Here is a 14,840-nt window from a genome sequence, read left to right as displayed (position 1 = left end):
TTCTTATGGTGACATACGGTAAAATATACCCTGAATAAAAAACTAAATCTCATGGAGTGAGTTTCTCCATTGCCTAATCCGGTTATTTTCAGCTCGGAAAAGTTCCCTTCATCTAATTTAAGCTTTTTACTAATCTCATAATTTAGACAAAGTTGTCGGTCGAGACGAGACTCTTCCAAGAGTTCTTGTTTAAAGGTTTTGTCTTAGACTTGATATCTTAGACGTAAGATTTTCATGTGCCAGGCAGATGTGGTCAAGTTATACTCATAACCTTACTGTGAATCATGAATTTGTGCATATGCTCCATTGGAACATCTGATCACTGTATCGTTAAACTTATACTTACTACCTTTTTCAATCAATTGACAAACCATTCTTACTTGTCTTAATTCTTAACAATCATTGTTATCAGAAGGGGAAAACGAAAGACGCCTGAAGGAAGATCGCCCTTTGACCTGAACCAGAAAATTTAGACTATCTACGTCAAACGCCACCATTTTCATTATTATTACTCTTTCACGCCAACAACATCATTTGACGCCAAAAGAACGACCAAGAAAAATAGTGGAGTACGATACATAATTTAATCTGCCTTGCTTAGAAAAGATCAATCCATAACCGATATTAACAAAAGGTGAGCATTAATTGCGTCTACATAATCAGTTTTGAACAATATTGTATTGATAATTGAGACGAAGCAAAAATCTAATTTCTTGGTGTCTCCTCTATAGCTAATAACCTCCCAAGAACGAATACGTCAATAGCTCGTACATTCACAACGGATATTGGACAGAATCGGTATAGAATAGATAGATTATAAATACTTTGAACATTCCAAGACTTATTAAGCAAGACAGACTGGTTACAAACCTTTAGAACCAGGATGTATCTCTCAAACTCCCTCAAGGCAATAACATTGTTATTAGCTACAACATCATTAGCTCAAGACGATAATAACAACAATAACGATAACAATAACAACAACAATGGAAATACCGCTGTAGCAAGTAGCGCAACGGCTTCAGCGACTCTATCATCATCGTCAACTGCTGCAATCGCTAGTACTAGTGTTAGTGCAAGCTCAAGCTCAAGTAGTGGAGCAGGTTCAATTGTGGCTGCCCAAGCGAGTACAACATCTACATCAGCTGGTGCATCAGAAACTTCAAGTACAGTTACATTGAAATTAGCAAAGAAATATGTTGGACAAGATTTTATGAATGATTTTGGTGAGTGAACGATACTTTTATTAATCCCTCTAGCATGGAATGACATCAACGTTAAGTTTTTTCAAGCTGATGCCAACTCAATGTATGTTATATAGACTTCTTCACCGCGGATGATCCAACAAGCGGTTATGTAAAGTGAGTATATCAGGGATAGACGTTGGAAATCGCTGATGAGAAGATTGTTATTATAGTTATATATCGAAATCTGCTGCTCAGAAATCAGGATTAATTGATGTACAAGCAAACAACGTGTTCTATATGGGTGCAGATTCAACAAATGTACCCACTGGAAGAGGTAGAGATAGTATCAGAATAAGTAGTAAAAGTAAATACGCTGATGTGAGTATCATAACCGTATCTATTTTAGGGGGGAATTTACTGATGATATCGATCATTGCGTATAGGGTGTATATATTCTTGATCTTGCTCATATGCCTGTTGGATGCGGTACAGTGAGTGTTTCTCCTATTGATCTACTCATATCTAGCTTTTATGGGTTGTGGTGATTGAGTGACTGACTAAAATATTTTCTCATAGTGGCCAGCATTCTGGACAGTAACGAAATCAGGATGGCCCAAAGGAGGTGAAATTGATATTTTAGAAGGTGCTAATGGATTACCATTATCTGGATCACCTGCATATGAAGCTACAACAGGTTTATCCGCAAATCCAAATCCACAAATTTATAATATTGCTGCTTTACATACATCAGATACATGTACATTGAATGGACAAACTTATATGGATGGTCAGATTGGCGAATGGCAATGTTCAGCTTATTTGACTGGAAATACAGGTTGTGGTGTTAAGATGACTGGTGCAACAAATGGTTCTTATGGCGGTCCTGTCAATGGTGTTGGTGGTGGTTGGTATGCTATGTGGAGAGATTTAGAAAAGTGAGTGAATTTTTTCTTGATGATGAATTTCTCCTCTATTCTTAAGTGGAAGAGCAATCAAGGAAAATCCGTTACAGAATCAACACCTCATTGAAAACAAATCAACCGCTGACATTCACCTTATCACCTAAATAGCTCCGGTGGTATCTACATTTGGTTCTGGCCAAGAAACTCAGCTTCCGTTCCAGATGATGTCAAAGTGAGTCTTTGTTATCGATTTCCTTATCTCATAAATTAGGGACTAGTGTTGATGAATTCTTTATACAACAGAACCCAAATACAGCAACTACCAATGTAGCTAATTGGGGTATTCCAAAAGCCAACATGACTGTACCAGGTTGTAAAAACAACTTCAACAATCACGTTATTGTCTTTGATTTGACTTTCTGTGGTGATTAGTGAGTACCTTTTCCCTGCATGCTCTAAATCTCTCCGGCTATTGAAAGGATTATACTGATATATGGGGCAATGATAGCGCTGGTGCAACATATTCAGCATCAGGATGTCCGGGAACATGCGCGACTTTTGTTAGATCATATCCTTCAGCATTCTCAGAAGCTTATTGGACATTAAATTCTTTAAGAGTCTATAACTCAAGTGGTAAAGCTGCTTCTGGAGATAGTTTAAGTAAAGGTGCTATTGCCGGTATAGTTGTGGGTATAGTCGCTGTATTCGTTATTGCTTTCTTATTATTTAGAAGATTTAGAAAAACTAGAAAAAATAGGTAAGTCAGCTTTCAGCTTTTACTACTACTTCTCATGTCAAAAACGATTAATGCTGATAATTGCAATAAAACCAAAATAGACATATAGTTGAAGAAGCTACATCAACTGAAGAACCAATACCACAAACAGCCAAAGGACCTTATGCATTTTTAGCTTCAAGAAAACCTAGAATTGGTCCAACTAAATTAGCTCCAGGTAGAACTGCACAACATTTCTTAGAAGGTGAAACTCCAACAGGTCATTATGGTAAAACACCAATAGGATCTTCATCAGATATCAAATTAGCCGAAGCTACTTATAGACCAAATGGTGGTAATTCAAGTTGGATTGGATAAGGTGTTATGTTTTGACTTCTTTTGTTTTTTTCCATACTTAAAACTTTCATATACAATACAAATAATATACACACAAAATGTTTATGTCACGATGGACGAAATGCGTTTTTAAAATAAGAGGAATCGATAATTATATGCGAAATAAAAAGGCAAACGGAATAAACAGGATAACATCGGTATATATATATATATTATTCAGTAACAATTTACATAACAGTCAATCTTTATATCTTACCAAAAACTCATGATGAATGTAATCTATTGTTTACAATGCAGCTACGATCAAATTCACAGAAGCATATCTTGTCCTATCTTGCCCGTTTTCATTTGAATATGTTACGCGCAATAAGAATAAAAATACGAATAAATCTGAATGATATTTAGCCATATCATTGAATATACATGTAAGCATATCAAGAACGCACTCTTCAACCTTCCGTCTACAAAACAGAGACAAACTTTGAACTCACTTATCTTATTTGAACAGGTCTTGGAGCTAAGCAGATAATTAGTCACGCTTGCATATCCACAAATATAAATATAATTGCATATACAGTTCATAGTAATTTACATAAAGAATAAATGGAGATTCATAATACCAGAAGCGTAAAATCATATTTAAAATATGATTGCATATATTCACTAGATCTCTCACTGAGTATGTATCCAGTCTTTATACTAATAGGATTTCTCACAAAGAAAGTTTAGTTGTCTTTCTGAAATTGACATACAAGGCTCCAATCGTTGATTTGAAGTTTCTATTTGGCTCTTTTCGCTTTTCTCTCTTCAAGTCTTTGCTATTTTCATTAAATTGTGTTTCGTAATTCAAAAAGTTGTCCGCCTAATGTGTAAACTGTTCTTTCATAATGCCTTCCATCTTATTTACATGAACATACCACCACCGCCTCCTCCACCAAATCCACCCCCAAATCCACCTCCTCCCCCATTTCGTCCTCCTCCTAATCCACCAAATCCACCTAGACCACCACCGCCACCTAAACCACCTGGACCACCTCTTCTATTCGGACCTTGTCCCGGACCACCGAATCTACCTAAATCAGGACCGAATTCACCTGGTGGAGGTAATTCATCACCAAACCTATCATCACCTATTCCTCTACCATTTAGAGGATTCCCACCTGGTCCAGGGAATCCAGAAGAGGAAGGTCCGATTGGATCCCATCTACTTCCTGGAGGTTGAATTGATCCTCCCGGTCCAGAAAAATCAGGATCTAACCCTTGACCTTGACGTCTCCTGCTATCGAATAAAGGATGATTGAAATCAACTAACATACCTCCGCCATCACGATCAGGATTGAATGATCCAGGAGGTTGTAAGGATGCTAAAGGATCTAAATCACGTCTTCCTATTGATGCTGGATTATTACCTTGATGGTATGGATCACGTAATGGGTCGAATAACGGATTATTAGGTGGTTGTGGTCTCGCTGGAGGTGGATCATTTCTTGATGTTCCGCTAGGAGGTGGATTACGAGGATCTGAACCGGTTGAACGGCTTTAAAACGAAATTTATCAGTATGAAAGCTGGAGAAATTCGCTCTCATTCACCAAGTGCAATTCATTCCGAAAACTCACGATTCCTCATATCCTGGTAATTGTAATCCAGGTATTAACCTAGAGATGACATCTGCTTTGTATTTCTGTATAAATTCTTTGAGACTGATCAATCATTGCACAGAATCAGCTCCCAAGCTCATTTACATCCAGGCGGTAGCAAAAACTTGTAACCAGAAAAACCTACTTCGTCAACGATTTGTATCCCCAACTTTTAGCTAACTCATCACCACTAGAAGGGGTGGAGGAAGATGATGAAGTTGCTGAACTTGGAATGGGAAACCTTGCAGTATCGACGATATCTGAGAGTATTATAGATATATTGTGTGGTGCACCGTCCTGCCAGACCGGGAGATATTAATTTAAGAATACTCGACTTTTTTCATGTAAGTAGCTGAGTATCACTTACTTCAGCCATAGCATCGATTTGAACTCTATTACCCATTTTACCAATTCTAATTCTAAACGATAAAGAAGATTGTTCATGTCTATAATTGAAATTATAATTATCTTCACCCCTTTCATTCCATCTTTCATTCAATATACCTTCTTGAGGCTGTTGTTCTGAAGACACATTCTCTTCTGCATCTACTGCAGTAGTAGTTTCTGAAGCTCCATCATCAATGTCTTCTCCCCCTGTACCTGTTTCTTCAGTAGTACTGCTTGGAGCTTGTGAAACAGATTGAGTAACGGAGGAAGTATTCGAATCTTGGATTAATCTAAATCTTAATGAAGTATGAATAGCGTGAATTAGAATAGCTATAGAATCAGTAGGTTTTGGTAAAGGAGAAGAAGTTGATTTAGGTAATAATGCAGGTATGAGTTGGAACAGATTGTTGGGATCAAATGGATTTGACGAAGCCATTTTGAAAGAGCTTTAAGCCACTAACAATCAGGCAGGATTGTAGTGATTATAGTGATTAAATTGTATAGGAGCCGTGTTGAAATACTCAGTGGCAATGATAATTCAATGATAAATCGCTGCCTGCAAAAGAAGAATTGAGGAATGTGTGTAGATAAAGGATCATTTACATGTACTATATGCCAGTCGTCATGCTTTGTTAGACGCGAATGCGGTCGGTGGAGGTAGATAATCCTTTAATTTATTTGCGTTAGATTTCAGTATAACCCATCATAGCCTGCTCTTCCTCTCAGATATCTGATTGAAAGGTGCATCCTTACAGCATATACTATATCCTCTGTTTCCCTCCCCCTGATCATACTGTATGCAATAATGTATTCTATGCTGCAGTGTCAAGAGTATCGGAAATCACACTCCAAGCGATAAGAGATTTGGATAGTATGTCCCGCACAATAAGGTGGGGCGCCGGTACTTCATTCAGGGCCATAAACCGAGAAAATCAAAACAAACAAGAAAGAACGATAAGATAAATGTTGAATGATGTGCTCTACAATCAGTCATTTAGCTTATCCTTAAGAAGTAGAAGTTGGAAGAGTGAGATGATTCTGTCATTGATAGATACGTCTTACTGGATAGTCCAGAATATACAATACTTGGTAAGTGCCAAATTGTTCAATGCTGAATACGCGAAAATAAACAATTTTGGTGACTGATTTCGCACCCTCGGATGGGGTATTATAGATAGCGTTAATTTTCGGCTGTACGACCATACTGTTTTCAGTAGCTGCTTGGTATATATTCAAATGGCTCATACCTTCGCCTTTATCCTTGATACCTTTCTGGAGCACAAAATTAATTTCAACCTCAACCTCTAAACATGTACGAAAACCGAGGAATGCTAGAAGTAAAGGCGATATCAAGCCTTCTACAACGGAAAGAAAGATAATTACTAGATCAACTACAACGAGGAAAAGACAAATTGCGAGATCAAGATCATCTGTATTTGATGGTTTAGGTACATTGATCAGTTCTACAATAGGTTCTGGTAAGCCATATATCCAATACATCTTTTAAAAGATATATGCTAAGATATTCTTCGTCCTACTGATCATAGCTTTGATATTATGCTCAATTGCATCAAGTTTGATATGTGCTTATTCATTGACCGAAAAAGGATGTCATACACTTAGGCATCTTGGTTTGTAAGTTGATCTTTGTATCCATATAATAACGTGTGGAATATGATTTAACGAATGACACAGAATAGAATGGTTACCTTGGAAAGAAGGTTTGAAATGCTATAAAACTAGATGGGATTGGTGAGTTTTATTTTTTTTCCCAAGTTGATGAGCATAAGATGCGATGCATGAATTTGAAGAAACTGCTTGAGCTAATATATCTCGTGTGTATATAGGTTTGCGGATCTGCTAGGTGAAGTGATATTGACAGTGTTGCAAAAACAAGATTTTGGTCAAAATAGTATAAAAGGCATGTAACATTATTTTAGGTAACGGTTCTTTGTCAGTGATCACCATGTTGATCGATTCGTCGCATTAAATTATTGTTTACATAAACATCATCATAAATTGAGCATCTTCAGTTTCGTTGTCACCTTTAGAGTGGGATTTTAAGCTTTGCATCGCAATTTACACCCAACAACGTACAACGTATATCCAAATAAATACCTTAATTCATTGATCATTTGTTAGTCTGGTAACGCCGTTACTGATTTACTCAACATCCGTAGTCCTTAACAACTAGCTTGCGATGTGAGAGCTAAAAAGATCATCGTTACATGTACTGCAATTTAGTTCAGGTTTATTTTTAGTTTGTTAAGTGATTCCTTTTTGTTCGTTATCTCAAATATCATCCGAAATTGATTGATCGGGTTTTTAGCTTCGGACATGCTGATTACTGCGAAAATACATTGACTATCATGTACTTAGAACTGAATTTTATTGTACAGACACGTAAACTCGCATTCAACTTATTCAAACAGCACATCTTTTGTGCCCCATAAATAGCGCTGCTTTACCAAAAATATCTCTCTCAACATAAAATTGCAATCTATGCAGCCGTAAAGGCCATGTGTCATCTTTGCGTTAACAACAGCGGTGTATGCTCGGTTTTAATCTTGCGCTTCTGTTAGGGGTCTACAGAGTAACACCATAAATGATCGAAGAAGATGATTGTCTCGGTACCTCTTTTTTACCTTGCAAATTCTCCGCTTATTCACATTTATACATGAAAGAACAATTGCCTAATGAGACGCTCAAAGTGAGAACGTCAATCCACGCTATGGCAATATACGAATACTTCACTGCGGGTCGCAAGAGCTGCAGTAACATGCATCAGACAAAGGCTTGAAAAGGTAAACTCCCAATAAATATACTTCTATTGTATCAACGAATAGTGATTGTTTCGGATCCAATTCCCAGCGACAAGTAGAATGCCTAAAATACTAAAAACGGAGTTGAGTAAAGAAGATCCTGTCGATCAATTCATTTATTTTGGTCAGCGGCGTCATTCTACCTAAAAATCTCTCGCTGACAAGGGCAAGAGGATCACAGCACTCTAGAAAAGTTTGGTTGGCGTTTTTTTTGCAATGTCTTGGTTTTGCACCTTCTTTGTTATGGAAACGATAACGCCACATCGTAAAATGATTTTGTTTTTCAGGATTCAAGCCGGGTTTGAATGTCAAAAGTATCGTTTAAAAACGCCCAATTACATATCCTTACGTATGGTAAGAATGGGACGATCAAGCGGGATTAATTATTATACTGTACGTATGATGCCAAAAGCATAAAATGCGATACAGGATGGAAAGAATCATTCATCCCACTTATTCCCGAAAATGAACCCTTATATCAGGTTACTTTTCTCACTCTTACCCCTGATTGATCTTAGGGATCGACATCTCAAAGCTAAAAAGTTCCGAAAATTCCTTTTGGGTGATCAGCTCGGTTGTTTCCCTTTAAATCAAAACAAAATCAGGCGAAAACTTCTATACTCTCTTACCTTATCCCTGAACAGCAATAAAAATAAACAAAACAACCGAAGTGCAAAGTCAGACTTGTTTTACTTTTCATGCCTTACATCTTTGGAATATTATATGCTGTCGTATGCTTCTCGTATGCTTCTCGTATCCTGTTGATGGCATAGACAAGGGGGAGTCGAGGGGAGATGTTTTTGACACGACGAGAGCGATGACATACCATACCATGCCATAATTGATGCGCATACGCACCGAAAAGTATTCCGCCCGTTATAAGAGATGGGTTTCCGTAAGATAGATAATCTGTTCAAGTCAATCAGGGGGATTTACACACAAACGACTTTCTTTCTCTGTGATCTCACTCTATACTTCTCACCACTGTAGTTTCTCTTCTTCTGTAAGCTTCTCTTCCTGATTACCAGCGTCATTGATCCGATCATTCTTTTATTTTCCCTTTTGTAAGGTTATTGTTTCAGACAAAAATCCCATTTCCTCACATCAAAGTTTTTCTGGTTTTTTACCTCTTACACTTTCTTTATCAAAACCCCCCCTTGGCGTTTTATACCGCCGCCCCTTTTTTTTGTTACCCCTTCTTCTTTTCTCCTTTTTACCATACGCTTCAAGAAGGCAATCAAAATATCATCATACAGCAAGATTACTACTGTAATAAACTAAAGCACGACATTCGATACATCTCGTCAAAACCCCTTGTTACGCTTGTACCTTACCTTTACCTTTCGTTTCTTTATACATAATTTTCATGAATTTCATGTGTAAACACTGAAGTTTTACTTGGTTTTTACCGGATTAAAATATTATTTTAGATTTTGTTTTGATCCCTTCTTATTTTTTTTTGGCCCTTTCTCCTTTTCCGCCAAATTACCCATACAAACCATCCATTTCATTAACAAATTAAATTTACAAGAAAAAAAGATCTTCGTCGTACTCGTACATTCCTTCTTGATTCGACAAAGACATCATCATTATCATCATCATCATCATCATCATTATTTACATCTTCCAGAAAGGAAGATCATTTGATTGAATTATATTATCAAAACATAATATACGACATACGTCTGTTCCCGTTTGCATTACAAAGATCGCCAATACCGTATATCCAGCTGTATCAACTTTAAATCCCCAAGAAAATAGTGATCGACAAAGTTTAAGGTCATCGTAGTCATCCCGTTCGATACTCCATTAAATTTCAGTTTTCACCGTAGATAATACTTGACGATTCAAGATCTCAACTCAACATCTCAGCTTTCATAACAACAATTCATCTTCGCCTTTTGTGTATAATCCATTTCGCTTCCGCTGAAATTCACTGGTAGCTGTCCGTTCAACAATCACATATACATACAATACAACCAATACCCTCAATACTGATACGAATCTAGCTTTTTCATCTTGACCTTTGGATCAAATAACAAACACGACCATATTTGACCCAAAAGGACTTTTACCAACCATCATCCGTTTTAGCCGGTAATCCAAGTATTCAAACAGAGTATCAAAGCGTCGATAGACTGAGAAGCTGAAACGTTCAAAGATTTATCAGAAGTGTTTGGAGTATTAGAAGACACAGCTCCAAAAATACCCTTTCCGTGAGTCCTCTTGTTTCGGTAACATATTCCGGTGCATCTGTGTCGTGTGTGTGTCCACCTCTTCCCCTTGTCTCATCATGTCCATTCCATTCGCGATCTGATCATTTAATGAAAGGAGAGTCTTTGTGTATTCTTCCATTTCAGGGAAAGGGGCGATTGCGGGTCTAGGTGTTTGTTTAGAACAACGCTTGGATCTCTTAGGGTTGGTGGTTGGAGGTTGGAGGTCCAATCGACTTTAGCGTAAAAAGGACGACAAAAAGCTGTTCAACAATCTACCATTTCCTCCACACTTCAATCGTTTTTACCTCCTGCCCGTCTCATCCACATACGATCCCTCACTCCTTTCATACCCATACATAATTAAACAGATGTCCATGCTCTCCTTTGTTATTTCATGTTACCATCCTTTAACAGAGATCTCAGAACATCATCGCCCCCACTTTGTGTACCCACTTCATAGACTAGCTTGATAATTAGCTTGTTTCAATGTGATTGGAAAGAAGTCGATCATGGACGAAGCGCGGTTTCAAATCCCGAGGTATCCCCTTGACATAGAGAGCTTTGATGATTTTCTTGATTTGATGGGATGGATCAGCACTTTCTTCTGCCGCCGGTGGTACTCTTCTGTTTTATACCTCGATGTTCTGCTCGACCTCGAAACATAATATCATTCATGCAAAAAGACGCTAACGTTTGTTCTCCTTGTTTTATTCACCTTTTTTTGCTATGCTTCAATCGCATATCTTACGATTCACCTCGGTCATCCTTTACCGTTCGGACTCTATCTGAATTCAACTAATGTTCTGGCCTACAACTATTTTGGTTAAAACAACACAAAACACATCACCCCTTCATCAACTACCGTCCTTTGCCGAAATAACATTTGGGGATCGCCTTTATCGATCATCCTTGTAACAACATGGGCTGTGTTACCATGGATATGGGCAATCAACACACTACAAACGACAATGAAAACGATACCTTTGAATCAATGATTCATTATATACAATGATTGTTAATCATTTTTCCATCCTTTGATTCATTACCGTTCCTCCACTACCTTCCCTCCACCGGGTCTTCAAATTGGTAAATCATCGTTTGATTGATTACGTCCATCTGTTTATTACATTCCTTTCTGGTCGATAACACCATTTTGACAATGTTAAAACTCTACTCATCGTCTTTTGCACTTCAATCATCATTCGCCCTTCTTGCCTAACCAATATGACTATCATCATCATCATAAAAACCATTGAATCGAACTTCGTTGCTCCTTGACGACAACACGACCACGTATGATCGCCAAATTAATCATAATCTCAACGCACACACCTCGTAACAAACCCTTGATACACATCATTACTTCTTAAATCGATCTTCTCTGATCCACCAATCACTAATTTAACATCAAACTTCGTCAACACCGACGTTGATTACCGGAACCGACATACTCGACATTACTACGTGGTAACATTATCAAACTTCTTTGTCTGCTGCATTTTATTGCTAACCTTCCAACAACTTGCTCTGCCAACGCTAAATCGTCTTCAATTCCTTTGGAACCACCGCAATAATCACCTCGGGCATCACAAAATGCCTCAACGAATTCTCTCCCTTTCCCATATAAACACGGTGTCCATCGATTCCGCAACTCATTCTCAATCTAATGTCAACATATCGCCCCCGCATGACTCTCCGCAGACCGAGCATAGTTCTCCACTCGGCACTCTACGACTCGCGTCGAACACCTCGATATCACCTGTTTCCGGTGCTTTTCAGAACGAAGGGTTGAAGTTTCAAGGATCCTTGGCAATCAGTTCGATGGTTACGGTGGAAGAACCGCTATCCAAGTCTCGCATACAATCGAAATTATTCAATCAAGGTGAACTCATCTCACCTTCAACATTATCTCCTAAAGCATTATCGCCTTATCCAACCGACAAAACAATGCCAGGTAGAAGGCAATCTAGATTCGACCCTATGATGGCGGAGAACGAAGATATAGTAGAAGATGAGGGTTATGGAGACTTGGGTCAGAAGCACCCTTTACGCAGAGTGAAGGAGGAGCCTGTCAAAAACGATAAAGTATCTCCACCAGACTCGATCAGTCTACCACCTATAAAATCTCTATTCGGTGTTGCTAGCGGTAAGTTAAATACTGAAATTCAACGAAAATCACGGTTGCTGATGATCACTTCTTCCGGTTATACACACAGATCATCCACCAACACCCGCATCGTCTTCACTATTTCAATCACCATCTCTACCTTCTTTAATACCTAATTCTCCATCTGGTTCTCCCAGCTCAGCTCGTTCATCAAGATATTCATCACTCGCCTCATCAGCTGTACCGGAAAACTCGGCAGGATGGTGGGCACCTGAATTCGAAAAAGGTTCATCCCCATTTCAACCTGCTCCCTATAGATCAAACTCCTTTCCAACCATACCTTATGTTTCTGAAGAAACGGGTCAAAAACGAAGACGATCTGATGGGCCACCGGCACTCAGAGATGCGGAAGAATCAGCTAGATTAAGATGGCAAGCACAATCGAGAAATGCTTCCTTCCCAATGGCAACTTCACCCATACTTCCGGCTGCTGGACCATCCAATTCAGCATCTTCTTCATCCTCCGGTTTACGTACTTTACTTCATCCACCTCAAGCATCTTCAGCTGGTATCTCAGCATCTATGTCTCGTTCCTCCTTCTCTGGCTCAACCAATGGTGGACGTCTTTCTCCTACTCTCGAAGATGAAGCTGTACCATTCTCACGCCGACCCTCACAAGCCTCTAGAAACCCTTCTCTCGTCGGTGGTCAACTATCAAGCCATTTCGCTGGTCTATCAGCAAGCGATAGAGATCGACAACTATCAGTTGATATGCCTCCTCCATTTCAATCTGTACCACCGGAAAGACGAGGTTCAGCGATGTTACCACCTCTTTCTGCAGTCGATGATAACAGGCTACTCCCTCCGCCTTCTAGTTTGAGTCGATCAGCTTCACCGGCGTCCGATATATTGAGGAGACAATCTCTCACTCGACCTCCTTCACCCGAATCAGCCAATCGACCAGAATTCAGAAGAGCATCATTAACAGAGATTATCAAGCAAAAGAGTGGTGATATGCCGATCAGTCCAAATCGATTTGGACCACCGCCATCGACCTCTGAATTAGGTTTAGCGAGCAGCGTATCAATGGATAAATCTTCATTATCTGAACCTGTACCGCCCCTTCACTCTGCACATTCTTTAACTCCTTGGGTTGCAAGAAGGGAATCAACCGATTCAGTTCGATCGAATCATGATCTAGATGGACAGGGTCCATTATTATCTTTACGTGGTAGAAAGAGATCGGTAGCTGATTCACGTCAAACTCAACTTGATGAAGATACCGATATGCCTCATTCAGATCCTGCAATGAGAGGAATGGAAGTTCTCTTAGCCGCTGCCGCTGTTGAAGAAGAAAGGAAAATAAGAAAAAGTAGCAGTGACGAAGATATCAGAGATGAAGATAGTCCGTCGAAAAACGGTTCTGCTGCCAATGCAAATGGTAATCCTAATGGAGGTCCTAAATACACTTGTGCTTTCTGTGCTAAAACTTTCTCAAGACCGAGTAGTCTGAGAATACATACATATAGCCGTGAGTTACTACACCTTTTAAGTTACGATAATCATTTGGAGCAATTACTGATGCTCCTCTCTTCCACTCTCGTAGATACCGGTGAAAGACCATATGTATGCAAGGAGCCAACATGTCGACGAAGGTTCTCAGTACAATCCAACTTGAAACGACATGCAAAAGTACACCAACTTGGAGGCGCTGCTCAACAACAAAGTGGACATCATCCTGGCCATGGGCACCCATCACCTGATTATGGATCGCCTCTTCATGTACATCCTGATCATCCTGGTATGCCAAGAGCACCACATTCTCATCCTGGCACAATCGGAATACCGCCTGGTGGACCAATGTATCATCAAGGTCCACCACCACCACCACCACCACCACCTCAAGGATACTACCCGCATCCACACCCACATCAACATCAACATCATCCACCTCCACCTCCACCTCCACCTGGATATGGACATGCTGGACCACCTCCTCATCCTCATGCTTATGGAGGGGATAGATATAATGAACCACAACCTTATGGATATGGACTAACTCCACCTCAGCATCCATCACATATGCCTATACAACATCCTTCACACCAATCGCAAAGACCAGGATGGAGTTCAATCAATTCAAGTAGAAGAACGTCAAGAGATGAGAATTATAGTGAAGGTGAAAGAGAGGATGAGGAAGATGAAGAAATTGATGAACTGGAAGAGGAAGAAGAACATAAAGTTTTCAGATAAATTTGGGTATTGGGTATTGAATATATCGGATGGGAAGGGAAATAGGTCAGGCTAGTGCTTCGTAGTGGACAATGAATACAACTAAAACATAGCAGTGATAGTAGTAACAGTAGCAGTATTAATCATATCATTAAATTGTATCGATATAGTATAATAGTCTCTCAGACACCAGTATAATAATCATAATGCATCGTGCAATAGATTTAATCGGAATTTGCTTCACTCTGCCTTATTAATGAGATCTTGGTTTTGTCGT

The 14,840-nt window shown here is 39.1% G+C and overlaps 4 protein-coding genes across 4 annotated transcripts; 3 read left to right on the top strand and 1 right to left on the bottom strand.

Annotated features, from left to right (window-relative positions):
- Positions 1–883: 883 nt before the first annotated feature.
- On the top strand, positions 884–3,182 carry L201_004481 (uncharacterized protein; the record flags this gene model as incomplete). The annotated part of the gene is made up of 10 exons (XM_066220223.1): positions 884–1,226; positions 1,322–1,361; positions 1,418–1,565; positions 1,631–1,678; positions 1,764–1,830; positions 1,882–2,122; positions 2,258–2,321; positions 2,393–2,520; positions 2,598–2,846; positions 2,927–3,182. 10 exons carry the CDS (start codon positions 884–886, stop codon positions 3,180–3,182), a joined length of 1,584 nt encoding a protein of 527 aa, XP_066076320.1.
- Positions 3,183–4,064: 882 nt separating this feature from the next.
- Positions 4,065–5,622, bottom strand: L201_004480 (uncharacterized protein; the record flags this gene model as incomplete). Its single annotated transcript, XM_066220222.1, has 4 exons — positions 4,065–4,698; positions 4,779–4,862; positions 4,945–5,096; positions 5,167–5,622. 4 exons carry the CDS (start codon positions 5,620–5,622, stop codon positions 4,065–4,067), a joined length of 1,326 nt encoding a protein of 441 aa, XP_066076319.1.
- A 596-nt stretch (positions 5,623–6,218) lies between these two features.
- L201_004479 (uncharacterized protein) lies at positions 6,219–7,115 on the top strand (the record flags this gene model as incomplete). The annotated part of the gene is made up of 5 exons (XM_066220221.1): positions 6,219–6,275; positions 6,361–6,664; positions 6,734–6,821; positions 6,882–6,938; positions 7,034–7,115. The coding sequence occupies 5 exons, from the start codon at positions 6,219–6,221 to the stop codon at positions 7,113–7,115; spliced, it is 588 nt and encodes a 195-aa protein (XP_066076318.1).
- Positions 7,116–12,045: 4,930 nt separating this feature from the next.
- On the top strand, positions 12,046–14,584 carry L201_004478 (uncharacterized protein; the record flags this gene model as incomplete). The annotated part of the gene is made up of 3 exons (XM_066220220.1): positions 12,046–12,370; positions 12,441–13,862; positions 13,938–14,584. The coding sequence occupies 3 exons, from the start codon at positions 12,046–12,048 to the stop codon at positions 14,582–14,584; spliced, it is 2,394 nt and encodes a 797-aa protein (XP_066076317.1).
- Between the last annotated feature and the right edge of the window lie 256 nt (positions 14,585–14,840).

The sequence above is a fragment of the Kwoniella dendrophila genome, chromosome 5, assembly GCF_036810415.1.
Source record: "Kwoniella dendrophila CBS 6074 chromosome 5, complete sequence".
In the NCBI taxonomy this organism is placed as follows: Eukaryota; Fungi; Basidiomycota; class Tremellomycetes; order Tremellales; family Cryptococcaceae; genus Kwoniella; species Kwoniella dendrophila.
The sequence above is the reverse complement of the archived record's forward strand: the minus strand, read 5'-3'. Positions and strand labels throughout refer to the sequence as shown.